The sequence below is a fragment of the Vicia villosa genome, linkage group LG4 (assembly GCF_029867415.1).
Source record: "Vicia villosa cultivar HV-30 ecotype Madison, WI linkage group LG4, Vvil1.0, whole genome shotgun sequence".
NCBI classification, from domain to species: domain Eukaryota; kingdom Viridiplantae; phylum Streptophyta; class Magnoliopsida; order Fabales; family Fabaceae; genus Vicia; species Vicia villosa.
Window position 1 is genome coordinate 143,509,179 of NC_081183.1, and position 23,387 is coordinate 143,532,565.

General features: G+C 34.7%; 2 protein-coding genes, 1 long non-coding RNA gene and 1 other non-coding gene across 5 annotated transcripts; 2 read left to right on the forward strand and 2 right to left on the reverse strand.

Annotated features, from left to right (window-relative positions):
* Positions 1-6,955: 6,955 nt before the first annotated feature.
* TRNAN-GUU (transfer RNA asparagine (anticodon GUU)) lies at positions 6,956-7,029 on the reverse strand. The gene has a single exon. It is a non-coding gene; the product is annotated as a tRNA-Asn (tRNA).
* A 267-nt stretch (positions 7,030-7,296) lies between these two features.
* LOC131595365 (heavy metal-associated isoprenylated plant protein 47-like) lies at positions 7,297-7,993 on the forward strand. 2 transcript variants are annotated; one of them, XM_058867706.1, is made up of 3 exons: positions 7,297-7,401; positions 7,522-7,600; positions 7,675-7,993. In XM_058867706.1, exons 1-3 carry the CDS (start codon positions 7,396-7,398, stop codon positions 7,821-7,823), a joined length of 234 nt encoding a protein of 77 aa, XP_058723689.1. In that variant the 5' UTR covers positions 7,297-7,395; the 3' UTR covers positions 7,824-7,993. The 2 variants fall into 2 exon arrangements, with proteins under 2 accessions (XP_058723689.1, XP_058723688.1); XM_058867705.1 differs by lacking the exon at positions 7,297-7,401 and having other exon boundaries at positions 7,435-7,600.
* A 10,740-nt stretch (positions 7,994-18,733) lies between these two features.
* LOC131595366 (glucan endo-1,3-beta-glucosidase 5-like) lies at positions 18,734-21,014 on the forward strand. The gene is made up of 2 exons (XM_058867707.1): positions 18,734-19,276; positions 19,695-21,014. The coding sequence occupies exons 1-2, from the start codon at positions 18,933-18,935 to the stop codon at positions 20,809-20,811; spliced, it is 1,461 nt and encodes a 486-aa protein (XP_058723690.1). The 5' UTR covers positions 18,734-18,932; the 3' UTR covers positions 20,812-21,014.
* Positions 21,015-21,094: 80 nt separating this feature from the next.
* LOC131595367 (uncharacterized) lies at positions 21,095-21,790 on the reverse strand. The gene is made up of 2 exons (XR_009281839.1): positions 21,511-21,790; positions 21,095-21,408 (listed from the first exon to the last, which is right to left on the reverse strand). It is a non-coding gene; the product is annotated as an uncharacterized LOC131595367 (long non-coding RNA).
* Between the last annotated feature and the right edge of the window lie 1,597 nt (positions 21,791-23,387).

Genomic DNA, 23,387 nt, shown 5'->3' on the forward strand with positions numbered 1-23,387 from the left:
ATTCGTATCGATTGAGTCATATGATAGAGTTAGGGATTTGAGTCAATTTGGATGATGTTGTATTTCAAATTGATAAAGTATGTGTAAATGCTTGTTTGTGATGTTTGATTGTGTTTGAATGTGTTGTTGAGGCATGAAATGACATGGAATAATTGTGAATTGATTCTGTTTTTCGTGTATGGTCGATATGATTCGATTTGGTTTGTGTTGGATGGGAATAAGTTGCTGTCAAAAGTGCTTATTTTGCTGTTACAGGTGATGTAACCGATTACGGTCGGGCTTGTAACCGGTTACGGCTGTGAAAAATGGGGTTTTTGGGCTGGTTACGAGTTTGTAACCGGTTACGGTGTTGTTCGTAACCGGTTACGGCTGAAACTGTTTTTGAAAATTATTTTCGTAACCCGTTACGCTTTTTCTGTAACCCGTTACGGCTGAAACTGTGTTTTGAAAATTTGTTCTTCGTAACCTGTTATGCTTTTTCTGTAACCCGTTACGGCTGAAACTGTTTTGGAAAAATTGTTCTTCGTAACCCGTTACGCTTTTTCCGTAACCCGTTACGGCTGAAGGTTTTTGAAAAATGAATAATTTTGAAAAGTTTAAAGATGCGTATCTTTTGAACCGTTGGCCTGTTTTAAGTGCCGTTTCGAGCAGGATGGAGTTTATGAAGTATTCTTTAATGTTAGGATAATGAAATGAGCAGTAGCTCAAGATTATTTTTAAATCACGATTTTGCTTGTTTTGATGAATGTTGTGTTGTGGATATATATGATGAGATGTAACGATACAAGCTATGTTTAAAACATGATTCCTGTGATGATTTGTTTGTTGGTATGATGAATCTTATGAGATAGTTTTGTGATGATGTGGGTATGATGTGAATATATTGTCTGTTGGATGGATGACGTATTGTTGACATATATGATGAAATATGACAATATAAGATGTTGTTTTGAAAAACATTATGATGTGATGATTTGTTGGGAATTATATAATGATGATTGCTTTGTTTTAGAATGATGTGGATACATGTATGTTCTTCCCTATTGATGATGATGATTGATGTGGATACATGTATGTTCTTTAATGATGATGATGATGATTGATTGTATTTGAATGATGCTAATGTATATAAACATACTTTGATGATGATGATGATGTTGATGATGATGATGATGAAATGAGTATTTGATGATGTTACTCATAGACTTGACGATGGTATAAGTATGTTCATGTATGTTTGCATTCATTCATATTCATTGATGATGCTGTATCCATGATGATGTGTTGGATCAGTAAAGGGCATGATTCCTATTGTGTGGAATCTGTGCTGGCAGGGCCGTATCTTGATGATGTTGGATCGGTCATGGGTTATTCCCATTGGATGATGTTGGTACCACATGCATAGTGTCAGTTCATACATATGCATGCTTTTTATAACATGATTGGATGTATTCCAGTGTTATAAATATTGATGATGTGTTGGTTGGTTGTTTATGATGATGAAACTTGTGTGAATGTCTGTTTATGAAACAATTTGGTGAATAATGCGACTATGATGTGTTATCGCTTTAAAACCTTATAACATTTGTTAATTATGATGAGACTCACCCTTACTGTTGACATTTTTAGATTGGCGAGTAATGGCTTTTGGCTTTGGTGAGGATAGCTCATAGGCCAGTATGTTTAAGTATAGCGTCGGTGTCATGCTCTGATATTGTAACATTGGGGAACGCTAGTTAGAGTCTAAGATGATACTCTATTATGTTGTTATTGTATTAATTTTGTGGGATATTGCATAGATGATGTTATGCCTATCCGTATGATGGATTTTTCCGCTGTGTTAACATGAGATGTTTATGAGTTATGATGAATTGTTCCTTAGTGAAAGCATGACAATGGATTTATGGTAAATTATTTTAAATGGAATTGTGGCACCCTTGTTTTCATGTTTTACTCTGAGTTATTTTATTAATTTTCACGGGGTTTAGAAGGGTGTTACAGATAGCACTTCCTATGGATCTCATTATTCTTTTTGAGAATTTTCTCTCTTTAGGAAGTAGGTCAAAGACTAGGGAGTTTTTGCTATGATTTGACATGTTATGGTTTAGACCATTTGGAGGACTTAAAGTTACATTATACTTTTTGGTTGTTCGACAAACGTGAATGAAGTGGAAGAAAAAATGTATTTTTTTTTTATTTGGAAATGGTTTTGGGTAGATAGGAAGGGAACTCATTGATGTAGGAAGACTGGTTGCACGTATCAAAGAAGTTGCGCGTCAGAAAGGTTTGATAGGATTTGTGCAAGTTTGACGTTCGATATCAGAATATCTATTATTATACCTTTTTGAATAGGGAATCCGGCCCATAAATAGAATTTCAATATTTTCCACAGTTTTTCGTTTTATTTCTATTTTGGATTGAAAGTCCATTAGGGTTTCTTTTATGTATTTAAACACTTTTGGGTTTGATCGTCAAGGTTATCTTTTATCATAATTAAAACAATACTTTTGTCTTTCTGGTAGATTCCAGAGTTTTTCTAATAGGTTTGTCACGTACAAGCTTGTGTTTCGTTCTAGGATTTAGCGCTCATGAATCCTTTATGATTTTGAATGCGTTACTCATACACCTTTTCAAAATGATTTTAGAACCTTATCCTCTAACTCAACCAACAGTGGATCAAAATTTTTTGGTCCACTCTATGAGTGCTTGTGGTTTTAGTTCTTTTCTTGGTTGATTTGTTGATGGTATTGTTGTTGGCTTGAGATCTAGCTTGATTCTTGTTTGGTGTGGAGTTCACAGAAACAGTTATTACTACATTGTCCTTTTGCTGGTGATTTGTTTTGTTCTCTTATCTTTTGCTAGTGATATAGTTTTATCATTATCCATTTCTCTTCTCTTATCATTAATATTTTTATTTGGTATATCTTGTACTAAATAATTACATTCTTTGTATTTTAATGGGCTATTTATTCATATTTATTTTATAATATAATATTTTGTCTTTAAAATAATTTTTTTGGAATAAATACTTTGATGAAACTCTTCTCAATCATCATAAACATTTTAAAAGTATACATTAAAAAAGAACTTTTTTTTTACACTTAAAGGAGTGTACATTAAAAAAAAACAGTTTTTTTCTACACTTAAAATATGGAATCTTTGATTGCAATGTCATGTTTGGGAAAAAAAATTCTCAATATGCCACCTTCTCAAAATTTATTTGCATTTTGCCACCTTTTTGCTTTTTTTAATTAAATAACATGGTTTGAACAATTAAAATATTGGTTTGAAGGTGGTCTCCTTTTGGCGATATTGCATATTTCAATTGTAATTTTTACGAATTTAGCAAAGACTCTTGGTCTTATATGTTGTAATTTTAATTGATTTGTAATATCGTCTTTTGTAGATTTTTGACCATTTATTGTGTATCAAGGTTGGAGAACCCTTAATTCTCCTTTATATTAAATTCTTGCTTAAATTTTTTTTTTAAATAACTCTTATATCATAAAAGTAGAGACATCTCAAAGTGAGCCATTTTTTTTATTTAATATGTATTAATGTTTTAAAAAATTAAATAATATAATAAATAATGAAAACTAATTAAAAAAGGAAAAATAATACAAAAATATTTTTTTTTGTTTTTTACTTCTTTTATATATATATATATATATATATATATATATATATATATATATATATATATATATATATATATAAATTTTTTTAGTATAATATTTATAATTAAATATTTATTAATTAATTATATTTTGATTTGTTAAAAAATAGAAAAAATAATATAAAATGAAAAGATAAATTTTAAATATATTTTTCTTCGACAACACCCCTTACTTTCTTTGTGCGTGCTTTGGATTGTGAGAATTTATTGTTATAGTCAGACGTGCAAAGCGTCTCTGACAACTCACCTACTTTTCTTCGTATCAGGCCTTGATCTCGTCGGATGTACCCTAGATTCGCCGTTACTACACACAAATCACAAAAAAGTACAGGATGCACCCCTGTAGTAACAACAACTCAGGGGTACATCTGACGAGATAGAGGCCCGATACGAAGAAAAACAGGGGTGCTATTGGAGACGCTTTTTGCATATTCATCTACAACAATCTATTCTCCACAGCACAAGGCAGACATAAAGAAAGTCAGGATTGTTATCAGAAATCATTTCATTTTATATTAGTTTTTCTATTATTAAATTTCCTTTTTTAAATTAAATTTTACAAGTTACACTATTCATATTATTGAAATTCTAGTCTCTTCCTCTCTTCCCTACTATGTAATATCTATTGTTAGCAAGGTATCTAAAGTTTATTTTGATCACCTTTGAATCCTTGATGTCATCCGCTTCTGAGTTTTTGAAATTTTGAGAATATGTTTATTTTGATTTTTAATGATTGATTCTATTAAATAAAAAATAGTCTTTCTTTTTAATCTCTAAATTATTCTCGACACTTTATCTCTTATTTGGTATGCTTGAAGACAGAGATTGAATCATATATGACTTTGGTTATTCACTGATTATTGGTTCTAGTATCGGTAATGTATACCATTCATTTTCCCCTCTCTATGTTGCTTTATGTATTGGTCATGTACAACCTTCATTTTCTTCTATTTCCATGGTGATTTGGTTATGTATGATTTGACTTAGTTTCGTTTGAATTTGTTTGGTTAATTTGATTTAGTTCAAATTGATTTGACTCGATTTGAATTCATTTTGTTTGACTTTTTTTAATTTGATTTGATATGGTTATGTTTGGTTTGTTTTATTTTGTTTGATTTGGTTATGTTCTGTTTGGTTTGGAATGGATTGGTTCGGTTTGATGTGGTTCTTTTGTGTGATGATTCTCTTCGTTCGGTGGATCCTCCTCTTTCTGTTGACTCATTTATTTGTTTGTTGCTCCTCTCTACAACAATTTTTCTCTTTGAGTGCTCTATCTTTTCGTTATATACTAGTTGATTTTGTTTGATCTCTTTTCAAGGATAATTTGTAACAAGCTTAAGTTCATAAAGCTTTATGTTGTCGTCAGTTAAACTCTCAATGTTTCGTGCTAATGCATTGTGAGTTTGGTGAGAGATATTAGATAATATGTAATGGACTTTCTAATATCATTGGGAAAAAATTAGTTTAATGAAAGTTAGCTGAGTATTGATTGATAGCTCTCAATAGTGATTCCCTTGTATTCAATCGATTGTGACGAGGAATGAGCTTTATATCTCTCAATTATGAATTGTTTAACTACTTTAAAGAGTGTTAAATATGATGTGTGGGGGTCTTGGGTTGTTACAATATGAAATGCATAAAAAATAAAATGAAATAAATAAAATAAAATGCATAAAGTAGCTTAATTGATTTATATAGAAAAATATCATAATAACCACAAAATTCTTGCCTATTATTAGCATATGATTTTTGACTCGGGTTGTTCTACAAGTAATATAGATATGATATAGATATAAGTGTTAAATGCAGGCTGCTAAGCTATATCTTTCGACACCAAACCATAAGATTTGACAGGAGGACTTTTTGACATAGGCAATTAGAGAGTTTGAAGATAATTTCGAGGTGATAGCAGTTTGAGGCATTTCAAGAACCAAACACACGTGGAAACACATCATAAGACAAAAGCTCGTGTAATTAGCGGCATGTCAAATTTGAAGAAGTAATTGTCGTGGACAGTTACTAATGTACTTAGTATATATATAAGTAGATTTCGTTTTTTGAAATTAGGTTCACATTTTCATTCTACTCTCTTTACAATTCACACATTCGAGTTACAAAGATAAAAAAATTGTGAAAAATATATGAACTTGTGTCCCACTTTTAATTTAAGCATTTTTATGCAATTGTTTTTTACGATCTTTCTTCATTTACTTTATCCTTTCAAGCAATTCTACATTTTACTTATTGAAATTTCTATCCAATTGCTCTAAATTCAAACGTTAAACCTTTAAGCACATATACATTTTCTCAAACTTGTCGCACAAAATGTCCTTAGAACTTTTTTGAGTTTAATCCTTTAAGTGAACTAAAACTTGTGATTTACATACAAAAAAACACGAGTAAACACCTATAAAAATGTTGCCTCTTTTAAGTTATTTACAAGAGTAATTCGTGAGTGTTCCTTATACTTTGGGATATGAGAGTCAATTATTGACTTATTGTCTTTTATGGCCCACCTATCTTGTGTCGTAGTTTTACCATCTTCACTTTCTTTGTTTAGTGGCGCTATCAACACCAAGTATGACATTAAAACTCAATTGTCCAGTCTTATCATATTTTAACTAAGTCTAAGATTTTGAAGACGATGATAGATCTTAATAGACCTGGGAATGATTTGATTTATTTATGTTCAACTTTGTCTACACTCATCTAATTTATAATCAACTGAGTGAAATTAGTCTTTTTACTAATTAATTATTTTTTAATTTTATTTTTAGTTGAAAGATTGCCTCCTAAAAATATTATGTTCTTACATTTTTATTTTTATTTTTATAATCAATCATAAATTTAAACATATCAACACTGAGCATTTGAATAAATTGTTGGATAATATAAGGAATACTGCTCCCTTTTAAAAAAATAAAAAAAATCAAAATAAATATATAGTAAAAGATAAATGATGAAAAAAATGTTTTAAATATATATATATATATATATATATATATATATATATATATATATATATATATATAAGAAAAATTAGAAATCAAAATGACTATATTATTTATTGAATGGAAAAAAGAGTGTGAATTAAAATACAGTATGATATAGACTATAGAAAACTGGAAAGAACATTCACGAAGGAAAGGAATTGAATTTGTCATGGGACCCACGCGCAGTTTGCCTTTTTGGATACAAGTTTCTTTCCACGGTCATTCTTTCCGTCATAGTTCTGTGAAAACAAACACGTGTGATATAATTGAAAAAATAAAAAGGAAACGCTAGAAGGAGGGGTTGAACCTCCGACCTTGTGGTTAACAGCCACACGCTCTAACCAACTGAGCTATTCCAGCTTCTTGTTGGATAAAGCCAAAACAATATATTTATTATATAACTTACGATTATTATATATAAACCTTTTCTCTATTGGTTGACTTGATGTCAATCCTTTTATAATTAAAAAAATCCAAAAAAATTCTCTTGCGCGTATTGAACACATCAAGCCTAAAATTCAATGCGATCACATCACCAACTCCAAATTTAACTATGAGACATGCATTCTTCAACTAATACATCTATGACTTTTGCATTGATGAAACTACCTTGTTTGTTTCATCCACGACTTGACTTGCATTGGCGTTGCTCACAAGTTTCATACTTATATAAAATGCACAAAATGTAACTTAAGTTTCTTAACAATTTAATCTATATCTCTAAACATGAAGGTATATATAATAGATACAATCGCATCACTTTCTAAGTGAATTCTTTTTTTTTTTTATTTAATCTTTAAATTTGCTAGTGACATTTTTTTAATGTATTTGTGTTTGTGTTTGTGTTTGCAGCAAAAGATTGTGATGAAGGTTTCCATGAACTGTCAAAAGTGTCGCACAAAGGCACTTAAGGTTGTCGCATCAGCAAACGGTTCGTGTCGATTCAACTTTTCTAGTTAGTGTTAGTTATTATGTTACTAAAGTTTTATTATTGGTTAAATACAGGCGTGAGTTTTGTGGGATTAGAGGGAGATGAAAAAGACAAGCTATTGGTAATTGGAGATGGCGTAGATGCTGTCAAGTTAGCCAATTGTTTGAGGAAAAAGGTTGGACATACTCAAATTGAAAGCTTAGGAGAAGTTAAAGCCAGTTGAAAACATGTGCAAGAGATGTAATTTTCTTATGTGTTTTCCATTTTTGATCTTTACTGTGAAGTTGTCAAATTTATTGTGTAGTGTATATGAATGGATTGTTGTGTAATGGCGTATGAAATCAACAATATAATGAGATGGAATAGTGTATCACTTTCCTTTCTATTAGTATATTTGTAAAGTGTTCCAACCATTCAATAGCACGCCATTTCTTTTTATTGTTTGATGGGAATCATATGATATTAAGAAAAATAAGAATGACATTATCGTTATACTTCGAAATAATTAAGCTTGTACTTGTTAAAATAGTACAATAAGGGTAGAACTCATGATGATGTTTAGAATTAACTTAAGCAGAATGATCACAAACTCCATACAAGTGTTTTTATTTTTATGGTGAAAACGATTCCCTTTTCTTCAATTTTAAAATTGAAGTATTTATAGAGATTCTTTAGGTATGGCAAAAGAGTGGTGACCTCCGCTCCTCTTTTAGAAATGTAAAGAGTAGGGGAGTTATTCTTCTTCAGATCAAGGAGATGACATTTATCTTCTTTGACTCTTTCTCCCCGTTTGTTATGATGGGACGCGTCATCTCCCACATTTATTGGACAAGTGGGTAATGAGAGTGAGTTCAGGTGGGCTAAAATCAAGTGGCGGGCGACTACTAAGATCCAAACAATCCCATGGCCCATTTTGGACGGCTTAGAGCTTTGTAGGGAAGCTCTCCCTTACCAATGTATCTTGTCTACTTTATGGGGTTGTTCTTTCTTAGGGTGGTACACAATCCTCAAGCAAGAAGGCATGTAAAAGACAAGGTGATTTAGTTTGATTGTTTTTCAGTCTTCATACTTGGGCTAACCTTCAAAGAGCTTTTCAGCTTGTCCATGGGGCGAGTACCTTAAGCGAAACTTTGGGCGAGTTCCTCAAGATGTACTTGGGGAGAGCCCCTCAAAGTCGCCACTAATATATTCATCCCATCGCGGGAAAGGAATACCAGAAAACCTAACTCGAAATAAGAACAAGGTCTTTCGACCAGAGAACAAGGCACGGGAGTCGGTTACGCAAGGGGAAGGTGCTAGCACCCCTCACGCCCATCGTACTCGATGGTATCCACCTATGTTTGTTTCTATCTAAATGGTGTATCTATCACTAATGCAATGCATGATTAGACCTAAAGTTTTTTAATAATTATTGTGCTCGCTAGAGTTGCCTCTATGCCTACGTATCCTCTTAAGAAGAATCAGAGCGCCGTAGTTCTGCTCAAGATTTTCTACGTTTTTTAGGATTTGTTGGTGTTTTTTAGTGAACAGTTACATCACACTCCGCCGCTCAACCTTTGGAGACTCACGCTGGGATTGGAGTGGAAGTAACATGCTCTTAAAAGCAAAAGAGAAAAGTATGTCGAGCGTCTCGAGTGAACCTTAAACAAGGAAGACTCAATCAACTCTGGGTTTGTGTTTTTTTAGGTTTAGGAATCTCCACTCAAGTGATCCCCTTAAACAAGAGGGACGAGAGCTTCCATTCCCTTTTATTAATTTTCAACCCTTATTAATGTTTTATTGTGTTTTATTGATTTTTGTTTGTTATGCAAAAGGGGAACATACATTTCTAACCTAATGCTAACATATAAGAATGGCCCTAAGGTCAAGGATAAAGGATCTCTACCTATGTTATCATGCATAGACTACAACCTAAGTTGTTCTATATGACTCATCTTAATGAAGATTGGAGTCACCGCCCTAAGGGAACATGGCAAGCATATGGTAAGAGATAAGCAAATCTAAAAGCAAGGTAGGTGACTTAATGAATTCCCTAACCAAGTCTACTCCTTAGAGAGACTACACACAATGAATCCCAAGAGAAAACAATCCACAAAAGGTGGAGGAAGAACAAACAATCGTCGCCTCTTAAACTAACAACAATCAAAACATGAAAAAAGAGGCAAAGCATAAAAATGGGAGAATAAAGCCCTAGGGCAGTAGCAAACCAAAGAAATTAGTGTCCTAAATCAAACACAAAAGGATCATGGCATCACACGAAAATATTCACAAGAAGTTACCAAAGTATCGCATGAATCGTCACTTAACAAATAACAAACATGTATCAATTAGTCGAATCAAAAAACAAATGAACACATGACCTAAGCTTGTGGTCAGTAGCATAACATTTCATTTATAGGTCTATGACCTTATACCAATCTATGTTAGTCGATTAGCTTGAAGCAACACAAAGTTCTAACAAAAACTAGACAAAACTAGGTCAAACTAACTAAACGATTTCAAATTGTGAATGAAGTTAGAAAAATATAATCAAATGATGGAAGTCAGTAACTAATAACCTCTAATAGGTGTATAAACAATCATGGAATCATGTCAAGAAGTCTCATACAAAATTATAGGTCATTTGGACAAGTTATGGTACAATCGTTAACCAAAAGCAAGTTATTTACATGTAAGAAAGGAAAATTCAAGTAAAAAGAGAAGACACGATTTAAAAATCTAATTCCAGATCTTGGGACCTCTAAACATCCCTAATTAACTGTACAAGAAGGGCCTAAGGCTATGGCATAAATGCAAAGCAAATTATAGGTCGAATTCACATGATTATCCTTTTAGGAATGCACATTAATCGGGTATAGAAAACCTAATGAACACCTAACCAAAACATAAAATTAGACTTTTTTTTTTACACACAATATGGTATATTAGTCTACTGATATCATACAAAAAATGACAATTAAATTCTACTCCTAAGGCATTTAATCAAATTATTTTGTAAAGCATGCTAAACATAAAAGCAAAATGAAACACATGCGAGGAAATGATTTATTAAAAATAGAAAACTGATTTCTAAAAATCTAAAAAAAAATACTAAAAATATCTAAACACCTAAATCTATCTAAAAGGTATTTTTGTTCATTTTTTATTTGAGTTAAAAATCAATTAACAAGTAAAACTTAAAGAGGAAACAATTTGAAACAATTCCTAAAAACTGCCTAAACTGGGGGTGTTGAAGCAATTATGGATGAACTGAAATCTCTTTATTGGCGCAATGGGCCTAATACAAGGGGTGCAGAAACTGACATTAGCGCTAAAGCCTAGCCCAAAGCATGATCCAAGAGCACTTGATAAAAATGTTTGTTTTATTTGTCCTTTTTTATCAAAATCAAAAAGTGACCAATTAATTGAACTATAGTTTCTTTTAACGTGACCTAGATTATTTATGTGAATGTAGCATCAATTGGTCAAGGTGATTTTAAATGAGAATAAGACAAAAAGGAATACTAGACCAATCAGCATACAACACACTATCTCCTAATGATATGAATAAAACAAAAGCAACCACATAATTGGAAGCAGCCCAATCAGAACGGGACACATGTGCAAAACAGAATTATCCCCATGCAAAAAAACCAGACGCCGGAACACTGTTCCGATCGTCTTCTCCGATCAACCACTCGCCGGAAAAATATTAAAATGCCCAGAAACTTAAAAGGTTACCACTTTCCGACTCTATTTTTCGCGTAGATTCCGAATCCGGTCTCGGTCTTTCCTGATTCTTCCTCTATATTACACACCTAAGCTCACAATCTAAACCCTAACATCTATTACCTCAATGAAAACACAAGATTATCACACTAAAATACTCCTCGTGCCAAGTAGAAATCATATACGCAGCCAACACATTCAAACAGCAAGATTTTCGTTCCAAGAATCATACGAAATGCAACAAACATTCGAAAACATCGTGGTTCTAATTGTCCTAACCCAAATCCCTGATGATGGGAGTCCCAGGCCTATACATGCTTCTAATGCAAAGGAAAAGAATCACTTACTTGGAAAGATCCTGAGCAAAATCTCCGGGGAGAATTTGTATTCCTTAAGCTTCTTCGATTTTAGAGATGATGCCGATGATTGTGTAGCTTGCAATGATGATGATATTCGAGGTTGATTCAATATGCATTTCTGAGAAGATTCAGTGGTGATGCTTTGAAAAAGAATGAAGGTTGTAGTGGTGGTAGAGTTTGTTACAAAACGGTTAGAGCTTTTGTTGAAGATGAGAGATGAAGGTTGAGAGAGAAAGTGAAGTTGTTGTTGTTATGGAGAGAGAGAGAGATGAAGTGAAGTTGTTGTTATAGAGAGAGAGAGATGAAGTGAAGTTGTTGTTATGGAGAGAGAGAGAGAGAGAGAGAGAGAGAGAGAGAGAGAGAGAGATCAAGTGATGAGAGGAAGAGTCAAAACTGGAAAAAGAAAAAGAATGAATCCCCTTAAAATGTGAAGGTTTATGGCTTTTATAGAGTGAGCTTGTGAGGGTTCATGTGTTATGGTACGATGGTGTGTAGCTGATATTTTTCTTACTCTTAGCAAGCAAGTTTACTCATTTATCGTAAGCATCTGTTAGCTTTCGTACATACAATGATGTGCCTGGTGATATCAAGAAACACTCTTGCGCATGCCCTGGTCCACGCTTACCAGCCTTATGCTAAGCCAACATACTGACTTCGTGTATCTCTATCTCCCTCTCTAAGACATCTTTTAGCTCACTCTTGGACCCAATGTGGAGAGTACATGGAATAGAGGAAATTTGATGTTGGAAGGTTGGCAAAACGAAGCTTGGAAGTGGGAGAAAATGACTTGAAACATAGAGAGGCACCACTGAACTGGTGCCTGCGCGCGGGTAGCAAAATTTGGCCCGATGCCTTCTCAACCACCAACTTTTAAGGGTGCGACTTTGGAGCTTTCTAACTTGACCCAAAAACCACCAATTTCCATGCTTCTTTGATTATTAGAAAGAAGACATGGAGGTTAATATATTTGTGTTGGTACTTATTCAAAACAGTGCTTGTAGTTGTCTAAAACGGGCTTTAGATATGGCACTCCACCTGTTTGATCAAATGCCTCCGTTGCCCGCCCGTGCCCATGTCTACTCATAACCTTGCCAAGACCCTGACTTTGATAACTTGTATCTGGCTCCACACACAACCAAATTCCATTATTTTTGTCTTGTTGGATATAAGGCATATAGAGGAAGAGAATGATGCCAAGTTTGAACCTGATGGATGTTTGCGTTTCTCTAGAATCAGCCTCAAAGTTTGCATGCCAACTGTTTGATAAAATGTGTCACGCGTGCCCAGCATTTTGCCTAACACCATGACTTGAAACAATTTGAACCTTCAAACTTCAAACCTCAGTATCTCTTGATCCAAGCTTCAAATGGAAAAACTTCCAACTGCAAATTTGTAGAGGGCTGTGATTTGAACACTTTTGATGTTGATCTTGTCTTAAAATTTTGCCAGTTTCGACGTGATAATTGGACTTGAAGTCAGCTGCCCAGCCAATATGAAATTTATCCAAAATTTCTTTAAGTGTAGAACTTTCCTCTTTTGGACATTCCCATTTCAACTACTTTCCATTTTGGGCAGGTTTTAGTTATTTCTTGATTTTCATCATTTCTCTGATTTTCTTTGACCGATTCTCTATCAAAAGTCAATATTGAGCAGTTGACTTTGACTTTGACCAAAAAGTCAACATTTCCTGATTTTTCTGATTTCAGATGAATTTCCTGATTAATCTGTTTCCGATCTAATTCTCAATCAACTTCCAACCAAAGAGGCTCCAGTGAATATTTCTTCAAGGCCAACACATACTTCATGCTCAAAATTATTTCCTGATTAAATTTTGACCAAAGATATCTCCCACACAGAAGCTCTTTTTTTCAATTTTCTTGAACAGTAACTATGATATGGATGAATGTAATGGATGAATGGCCTAAATGAGGTATGCACCTGAATGTAATGTGAAGGACAATCGGGGAATAAATAAGTGGGCAAATTTTGGGGTGCAACAAGTAGGTCTCACAATCATTTGAAAAATGCTTTGGATCAAACTGTCGTTGATGGGAAGGTCGTTTCTCTATAGAAGTAGATTTTCCTGAGTGCCAGAGCCTCTTTCCTTTTTTTGTTGGTACTTGTTTGCTTGTACCATGTAATAGAAAATGTATGAAGAATACTTCTATATCAAATGGAATTTCTTTGTTACATGTTAATTTGAGGTGTTTTGTATTATCCTAAGTGCATGGTTCTGGATTTTATCTTTTTGCGAATGAGGTCTTCCCTCGAAGTTAATTGGTCGTCACTATGACAATGAAAGAAAAGATACAAATTTATTACTTTTTGGTACTTGTTTTCAGGTATTTAGTGCGATTCTATATACATAGCTCCATATCTGTGAACTTGAGAGGTCTCTCCCAAAGTTTATTGGATGTCACCGGGGCTGGGAGGGTGGATTCCTCTTCCCCCCACCAGGTGAAAGCCCGGTCAGAGATAGACGAATGGCCAACCCACCATGACATTTGGAGTGGCTAGCTGCCAGACGGGGGTGGGTCGTGATTTTATGCGGAGAATTGATTGCTTTAGCCGGACTACAAAGCATCTTTGACAAAATGCTTGACTTTATGTGGGGAATGGATTGCTTTAGTATGATGTACAAAGCATCTCCAACAACACCTCTGACTTTATGTGGGAAATTGTTTGATTTAGTCGGACGTACAAAGCATCTCCGATATCATCCCTGACTTTATGTGGGGAATTGATTACCTTAGCCGGATGTACAAAGCATCTCCGACATCATCCCCGACTTTATGTAGGGAATTAATAGTTTAGTTGGACGTACAAAGCATCTTCGAGAGCATCCCCGACTTTATGTGGGGAATTGATTAATTTAGCCGAACATACAAAGTGTCTTCGATAACACCTATGGCTTCAGGTGGTTCGAGAATCAATGTCTTTGGTCATACCTCGAATTTTCTGTTGCTATGCACATTTACAAAGAAAAGAATGCCTTAGAAAACATCATTTTATCTTGTTCATCGCACAATGGTATAAGGATACAAATGGTAAATGACTTTAATAGAGCACTTAGTATGATTGAGGAACCAGAAACATAAAAAGCAGGGTGACCACCACTTATTTATCCACTTATTATGGCCTCATTAGCCGCTTTTTAAGGGATGATACCCATCCTGTTGAGCTTTCTGACGAAGGAAGTGACATTAAGATCCATGGTTACGCCTTATCCCTAATCTTTTTGGAGAGTTTGGTATATTCTTTTTTCTCCTTCCAAATCAACATTGATAATGGTTGGTTCTCCTTGTAGGTTGTGGTATATAAGTTTGAGATGGACCGATGAGGCAACATCATTTAGCATGGCCATAAAAGGTCATCCCAAGATGCAATTGTATACACTCCTGTAAGGAACAACAAGAAATTGAGATTTTACTGCCCGGATGTCTTCTCCGCTACTGACAGTAACTATTAGTTCCGCATATCCCTAGGGACGGGTTATGGTCATGTTGAATGCTTAGAAGTTTAAGCCTTCGTATACCAGCAATTTGCTTTGGTCCATGTTCATATTCTTGAATAGCTGTGAATACAAGATGTCACAAGAGTTGTTGCCATTGAAGATCCTTTGAGATGTCAATCTTCCCAACTGTGATGATGATCACGAGGGAAAAATCTCATTCAAAATACCTCTAAATTTTTCTGAGTCCTGGAATCCCAACATAAAATGGTCTAGAATTTTTACAGACGTATTTCCTTCTTTAGGTAGACATCCATCATCTTTGCAATCTTCCTTTTCATCGTCCTTTTGAAGGGGAGATTCTCCCAAGGTTCCTCTCTTGTAATGGCAACAATATAGAAATTTTTCCTTTGTTATCCTTCTTGTTCTCCTCGCCTGTCCCAGCTGTGGTGGATTTACCTTTAGGATAATCTTCCATGTCTCTCTTTCCTCCCTTCACATATTCACTCAATCGGCCTCTCTTTATCACATCCTTCAAATTGACGAAGTCATCAGGGTTATGATCGTGGCTTTTATAGAATCTGCAGTATTTTGATATGTCCGTGTGAGATGTATCTCTGACGAGATATGGGGGCTAAATTCTTTCCTTCCGAAATTCAATGTTCACACACTCTTGATAGATCCTCTCACGAGAGAACGTCAGAGGGGTGTATTTGTCATACTTCCTTTGTATGTGTTATTCAGAGTCATCTCGACATCGATGAAGTTATTTTCCAAATGGGCGACCAGAGTGAGACTCACTAGATTCAGGGTTATTAAATCATGTGGTCAATTTTTCTTCTAAAATCATAAAAGGTTTGGCATGGTCAACAAGATGGTCGCTCAAAAGGTCGTTCTTAACAATCCAGCACTACAGACCTTCTTGAGCCTCGTCTACTTCAATTAAGACTTGAGTAAACCGATTGATGTTATGACTGTAAGCTTTCTTTCTTCCTTAAACGATCCCTGTCGGAGCGGCCTTAGTGATTGGACGCCGCTTCCGGGCCGTGAAATACGCCGAAAACCTCTTACGAATTTTTCCTAGCAATCAATGCATCCATCAGGTAAGTCGTTGAACAATAACTGGGTTAGTCCGACTAAGGTCATGACATACAACTTTCACTTGTATTTGTCGTTGGCATAAATTAACTCAATCGCTCGTCTACTAGTTTCACATGTTCATCAAGATCTCCATTCTGTCATAATCGGCTAGCTTGGGCGATTTATCCATAGACTTTGGGATCATGCTTTCTAAGATTTGTAATGGCAGCAGGTGCTTTTGCTGCACCTTATACAGGTGAATTTTGGCTTGAATCAGGGTTAAAGCATAACTTCCCCGGTCTCCTCCGAGACTCGAAGGGGGACTCCAATGTTTTTTTTTTACTTCAGAACTGATCCCTTGACTGTGGATCTTCATTTCCTATTACCACCTTTTATTATGGTTTTTTTACACAAATCGTCCTCGATATTTTTTGAGTTAATCTATTTAGTGAACTAAAAACACCAATAAACAGAAAATCGAATAACAAAGTGAATTTGCAAAAAATTGTAGGAACCCATAGTAGGTTTCCATAGATAGCACTAATGTTCCATCTAGGAACCATAAATGAGAAGTTTCAACGGAGGTGATGGTGGATCGCAACCTCCGATGCGTTGGATTTGCAGTACCTGCAAGATTAGCACTCCAATGCTCAAGTCAGTATATGAAGAAGAAGAGAGAAATGAAAATTATATTTGAAACTCGTTACCCCGATTTGGCGCCTACTCTATATATAGTGGGAGGACCAGCCATTTGCTCTTCGTTCTTTGCAGATGACCGTTGAATGTGCTTTTATAATTGAGATCTCTTAGGATTGTAGAAATAACTACCTTCACTCATTTAGAAGATTCGTGGTGGAACGAGACCTTTATTTTAAAGAAAGTCAAGACAAAACGATAAGATTAGCTCGTCCAGGGTCTTCGTGGTCGACCTAGAAAAAATTTCATCACCATTACATTCACATTACTTTGATTGTTTAGTTGGTCTTTTAAATTCCCTTTTCCCTTTTGTATTACTTTTATCCTTCCCTTTACCTTTACCTTTACCCTCACATTTCCCTTTACCTTTGCCTTCCCATTTCCCTTCCCTTCCATTATTGTTCATAAACATCCTCTTCACCAACCTCCTATTCAACAATTGGTAGGTCTTTATTCATACCCACACCATTATCAGAATCTTAAAATTTACATCCAATGCACTGTCTTCACTACCACAATCTAGTCATTCATCTTTCTCATTATTACAGTTTAGTCTCACATCTTCTACCTGGTTACAGTCTAGTCCCTCAAGTAAATTCTCTTGTTCATTATTCATAACATCTTCCAACACAGTGGTCCCCTTATCCAAATTATTTTTTTCATCCACAACATCTTCCAACACAATGGTCCCCTCATTCAAACTGACTTCTTCATCCACAACATCTTCCAACACAGTGGACCCCTCATTCAAATTGACTTATTCATTCACAACTTCTTTTTCTACATTATTCTTTCCTAATTTAATGTTCCCTTCTTCCACATAGTTGACTTCCACATTTGACATCTTCATCTTTATCATTGGGTTATACAACATTGCATTCTAGGGAAAGCATTTGCTCCTCAATAATGTCAGGTTGTGATAGTGGATGCATAACATATAAATAGATGGTCTTAGCCAACACTGAAATAATTTTCATCCTCCTAGTTCCCAAATCATCTTTCAACAAAACAATATTCTTAAAGTCCATTTCATCGTAATACCAAAGACTCTCCACAACTGGGTAATCTAAATATTTAAACCACTCAACACTTAAAAATAACTCCAGTAATCAGGTCAATATTCCAAACCTCCTATAATCCTTTATAATTTAACTTGGTAAACTCAGAAAACTCACCCTCATGATGCATAATACACTCAAACCTTCTATCGATGACATATTCAAGCTAAATAAGGTAGAAGAAGCAGTAAGGAAGATGAATACAATTTTTTTATACATTTTTAACAAGTTAGATTTGAGTATTCATATCTTTTGAAGAAATCAAAATACAATGAAGTCTTCAAACGAGAAGAAGATGAATAATGAAAATATTCACTTCAAAAGCAATTAGTTTCTCTTTAGCTCACCGTATTCTGGGTTTCGTCGTCTCTTCAAACATACTGATATTCTTCTCTTGTGTTTGGAAATGAAAGTGAAAACAGATAACGCTGAGAACGTTTCAACTTAATAAATTTATCATTTATGCCATTTCATTTAGCAAAAATCCCCTTGAGTGACAAAAAAGTATGTCCTTTTTTTTTTTTAAACCGTAACATTTGTGTTATTAATTTTTACAGCTGTGCCATTTGGAGACAAAAAATTCTCAAACTCCATTATAATCAATGGATTGATGTTAGTATAATAAACCAAACTCCATAGTAAAATAGAATAAAAGTAAAACATACTACTAAAATAACAATAAATTTTGAATGACAAATCTCCTGTCGATACCGACATACACAAATAGAATGTTAAACTATATTGGTAAATTCACATCCATCCCGCTTAATAATAAACCTTTGAGTATTTCACCATTAACCAAACCTCGTTGCACTCGATGACACACTCCATTCTCTATATATCTAAACTTCAACTTTACTCAACTCAATTCTCTTTGTGACACTGACATCACAACACTTTTTGTTTCTGTTTTTCTTCTAACTCAACCACTGAAACATATCTCAAACTCTTAAAATCCCACAACCATTTCACTTTCACCTATGTTACAACCTAGTTTCACTGATGTCTTTTCCCTCTTGTTTCTATGTTGGGTTTTGGTTCCTATGGCAGAATCTGCCATAGGTGTAAACTGGGGTACACTTTCTTCACACAGGTTGAAACCCTCTACAGTGGTTGATCTTTTGAGAGACAACAGGATCTCAAAAGTTAAGCTTTTTGAAGCTGATCCTGATGTGCTTAAAGCATTGATGGGGAGTGGCATTCAGGTTATGGTTGGTATACCTAATGAAATGTTGTCTCTTTTGGGTTCTTCTTCTGTTGCTGCTGATTATTGGGTTCGGCAGAATGTTTCTGCTTATATCACTAAAGGGGGTGCAGATATCAGGTTTTTTTTTAATCATATCTCAGATTTGGTTTTAAACTCGTTAATTAATTGTTCAAACTTGAATAACCATGATTTTAATTATGAAAAATAGGTTGGTTTTAATTAATTATTGAAGTTATATGGATAGGTTGGTGATGTTGATCTTGTGGTTCTCTGTTGCAATTTTGAAATGATATTAATAGTTGTTACCAATGATTCAGATCAGAATATCTGTCTATGGTGTGATATGCTATATAGCACCGAAACCTCTGAAAAAGATGTGTCCGTGTCAATGTAGATCAATGTAGGACACTGACACCGACACTTGTGATTACATTCAATTTCACTATCTGCTATCTGTGTCCGTGCTTCATAGGTGATATATACTTTTCTTTGATGCTTTTCTAATAGGCCTCTTACCTTTTAATATGTAATACAGGTATGTTGCGGTAGGAAATGAACCCTTTCTTACGAGTTATAACGGTCAATTTGTGAACCTTGTCATGCCTGCGGTAACCAATATACAACAGTCTTTAGTTAAAGCCAATCTTGCTGGTTATGTGAAGATAGTTGTTCCTTGCAATGCAGATGCGTACGAGTCCTCGGGAGGACTTCCTTCCCAAGGGGCGTTTCGTTCTGAACTGACTCAAATCATGACTCAACTTGTTCAGTTCCTTAACTCAAACGGTTCTCCATTTGTTGTTAATATCTACCCGTTTCTTAGCCTTTACGATAATGGAGATTTCCCTCAAGATTACGCGTTCTTTCAGGGAACTAGTCATGCTGTAACAGATGGTTCTAATGTGTACACCAACGCGTTTGATGGAAACTATGACACTCTAGTTGCTGCGCTCGGTAAACTCGGATACAATCAGATGCCTATAGTTATTGGTGAAATCGGTTGGCCTTCGGATGGAGCAGTTGGTGCAAATATCACTGCTGCTAGGGTTTTCAACCAAGGCCTTGTCTATCACATTGCGAGTAACAAAGGGACCCCTTTGAGGCCAAACGCTCCTCCTATGGACGTTTATCTTTTCGGACTGCTTGACGAAGGAGCAAAAAGTACTCTTCCAGGAAACTTTGAAAGACACTGGGGGATATTCTCATTTGACGGGCAAGCCAAGTATTCATTAAACCTCGGACTTGGAAACAAGGAATTGAGAAATGCGAGAAATGTTGAGTATCTTCCATCTAGATGGTGTGTGGCGAAACCCTCGAGTGATCTGACGAACGTAGTAAACCATATGAAAATTGCTTGTAGTGTTGCAGATTGCACGACACTTAACTATGGAGGTTCGTGTAATGAAATTGGCGAGAAGGGTAATATATCATACGCTTTTAACAGTTACTATCAGCTTAGAATGCAAGATTCACAAAGCTGTGAATTTGACGGGCTTGGTATGGTTACTTTCCTAGACCCCTCTGTTGGTGATTGTCATTTTCTTGTCGGAGTTATCGATAAAGGCTTGAATTCATCTGCATCTCAAACAACCTATCAGTGGCGGGTTCTAGTATTATTTCTAACTTTACATTGGATTTTTTTGCTTTCGATGTGATTTAGATGTTTCATTAGCGGGTTTTTCATTGTCCCCTCTTATGAGACTGCCAGAACTAGAATAGCTACTATAGTATTTAAGCTTAGATTATTCAAAAGATTCATGGTTTGTAGCCCAGAATATGATCATTATTAAGTCATTGTATCATATTAGAGACGACTGTATAAACACTATTACACATATTTATTTCATGTTCGTTGTCAGACACAGACTTGTTTTAGACATTGACTTGTGTCAGACACCAGATACATTATTAATTTGAAGTATGGATGTTGTTTAGTAATTGAAAGCAAAAGTAGTGATTTTTTTAATTGAAATAGTTTGGAATTAACATAGCACCACAAAAGTTTAATTTATATTAAAGTTATCAAGAACAAAAACGAACTTTTATGCAGAAAATCTATTTATCTGACTTCCTGCATAATTATTTAGCAGCATAGTATTTTATGTTTCCCTGTGAAAGGAAACCATATATAGAACTTGTAAGTGCTTTGCTTCAACCTTTGCGACGCGTAGGTTAACCACAACAGCCTTCTTCACAACATACTGTGCCACACTGAACCCTCGGCTTAAATATGAACGTGCAGCAGCGACAACCTTCACAGAATAATGTCATATATAAGTTAGTTTAAGCTTAGTAAAATCTTGAATATGGTATTACAAATTGATGATAACAATGAGTGCAAAAACATAATTTACCTTGAGGATAATAAACCAAGTTCTTCGAAATTGGGGTTATTGGGGTACGAGCACTTAAGTTTTCTGCATTAGCAGAAAGAACTGTGAATGCCATCAGTAAGAGGCATGAGAAAACAATGAGCAAAGCTGATATTTTCACCATCTTTTCAATCTTATTCATTCTCTTCACTCTGTAGACCTATTTATAATAAGTTTTGTTCTTTGAGCAACAAGTTGTTGGACAAAGCATGTTATCTTAGCTAGTGGTGCATGCATTGCATGCATTTTCTTGTGGTCCTCGTCTTTTATGGTTGCCAATTTTGACTATCTTAATACAATTTTCAGACATAGAATAAAACCTTCATGCATATCTTTTATTTGTATGCTTGACTTAGTGTGTAGATATAACTCTTGTCTTTGGATAAGCTAAATCACGTATATCTAGTAATTTGAGATACTATTAAGTTAATAATTCTTATCGAGAAAATCTCAAATTTCACATTAGTTACATTTACATTTTAAGTTTCTACAGAATTTATAGAGTGACATCTATTAACTTATAATCTGATTTTGTATGAATGAATTAAGGCAATCGATTATTCTAACTATTTTAGCATTTGATATCATACTAAGGCTGAAAAGCATTCCATTCTCAATGATTTCATTTGCTTTTCCTCCACTAAACTTTGATAAAACAACACCAAGAGAAATTGTATTGTAGCTGATAAACAGTAGTATGACTTTGTCGATTTGCAAAATGAAATCTCCACTTTGGATAAGAATACCAACTCTTTCACACACCGACATCAAAATTCAAGTTTTTTTTTGGACAGTCATCATTTGAGATGAGTATGGACATATGCAGAGTTTCAACTTTGGACTAGTTTGTCCCATTCCATCTTTACTTTCAACCGGCATTATCATTCATTAGTTCCCACCCAAAAAAATCAAGTTCTTTTTGAAGTAGTTTATTATCATATTTGTCAAACCAAAAAATAAAAATAAAAAATAACAGCGGTTAAACGTTTCACATCGAATATGATATCAAAGCTATATTATTTAAAATCTATTAGACCACTTGCTATCAAATATTATTTTTATTTAAAATTGGGTTAAATATGTTTTTAATCCTTATAAATAAGGGACCCTGCACTTTTAGTCCCTGTAAAAATTTTCTTAGAAAAATGGTCCCTACAAAATTAGACGTCACGATATATTGTCCCTCCCGTTAGTTTTTACTAACGGAGGGTGACGTGGCATTGTTGACATGGAAAAAAATTAAAATTGCCACAGTGGAAAAGGAGATTAACTTTAACTTAAGTGTATCAAATACACATCTTCAGTAACCACAAGTCACACTCTCGTTCTTCCCCAAACGCAAAACCCTAGCTGCGTGTGGTTCTTTGTTCTCCATTGGTGGTCCCAGCTTCTTTGTGCTTCATATTCTATCCTCTGTGTGGTCCCTCGCTCTGGTTGTTGTCTCCTCGTGGTCCCTCACAATCGTTGTTGTCTCCATCTCCGCGGACCCAAGTAAACTCACTTCTCCCAATTTAGAATTGTTAGGGTTTCGTATTATACTCCTTAGTCTATACTTTATCTGAAGTCAACCTAAAACTTTTACCCTAATATGTATTGGTCAGGAAATGATTACCTTTAAAGTTGTGTTTTATACAAAAGGTTCTTTTGTGAAAGACCTAGAGATTAGATACGAAGGTGGGGATGTAATTGGGTTTAATAACCAAGACATAGATTACTGGTCGTTTTATGAAGCACGTGACTTAGTGAAAACCATTGAACCTGACTTTGATGAAAAAACTGTTAAGATGTGGTGGAAACCTGAAAATGGTAGTTTTGAAGAAGACATATTTTCATTTAGGGATGACTCAGATGCTGCTGAG

Coding starts and splice junctions, on each gene's coding strand:
- LOC131595365 (XM_058867705.1), top strand. CDS start 7,492: ATGTATTTGTGTTTGTGTTTGTGTTTGCAGCAAAAGATTGTGATGAAG. Junction 7,601..7,674: donor GGTTGTCGCATCAGCAAACG/GTTCGTGTCGAT, acceptor GGTTAAATACAG/GCGTGAGTTTTGTGGGATTA.
- LOC131595366 (XM_058867707.1), top strand. CDS start 18,933: ATGTTACAACCTAGTTTCACTGATGTCTTTTCCCTCTTGTTTCTATGT. Junction 19,277..19,694: donor AAAGGGGGTGCAGATATCAG/GTTTTTTTTTAA, acceptor TATGTAATACAG/GTATGTTGCGGTAGGAAATG.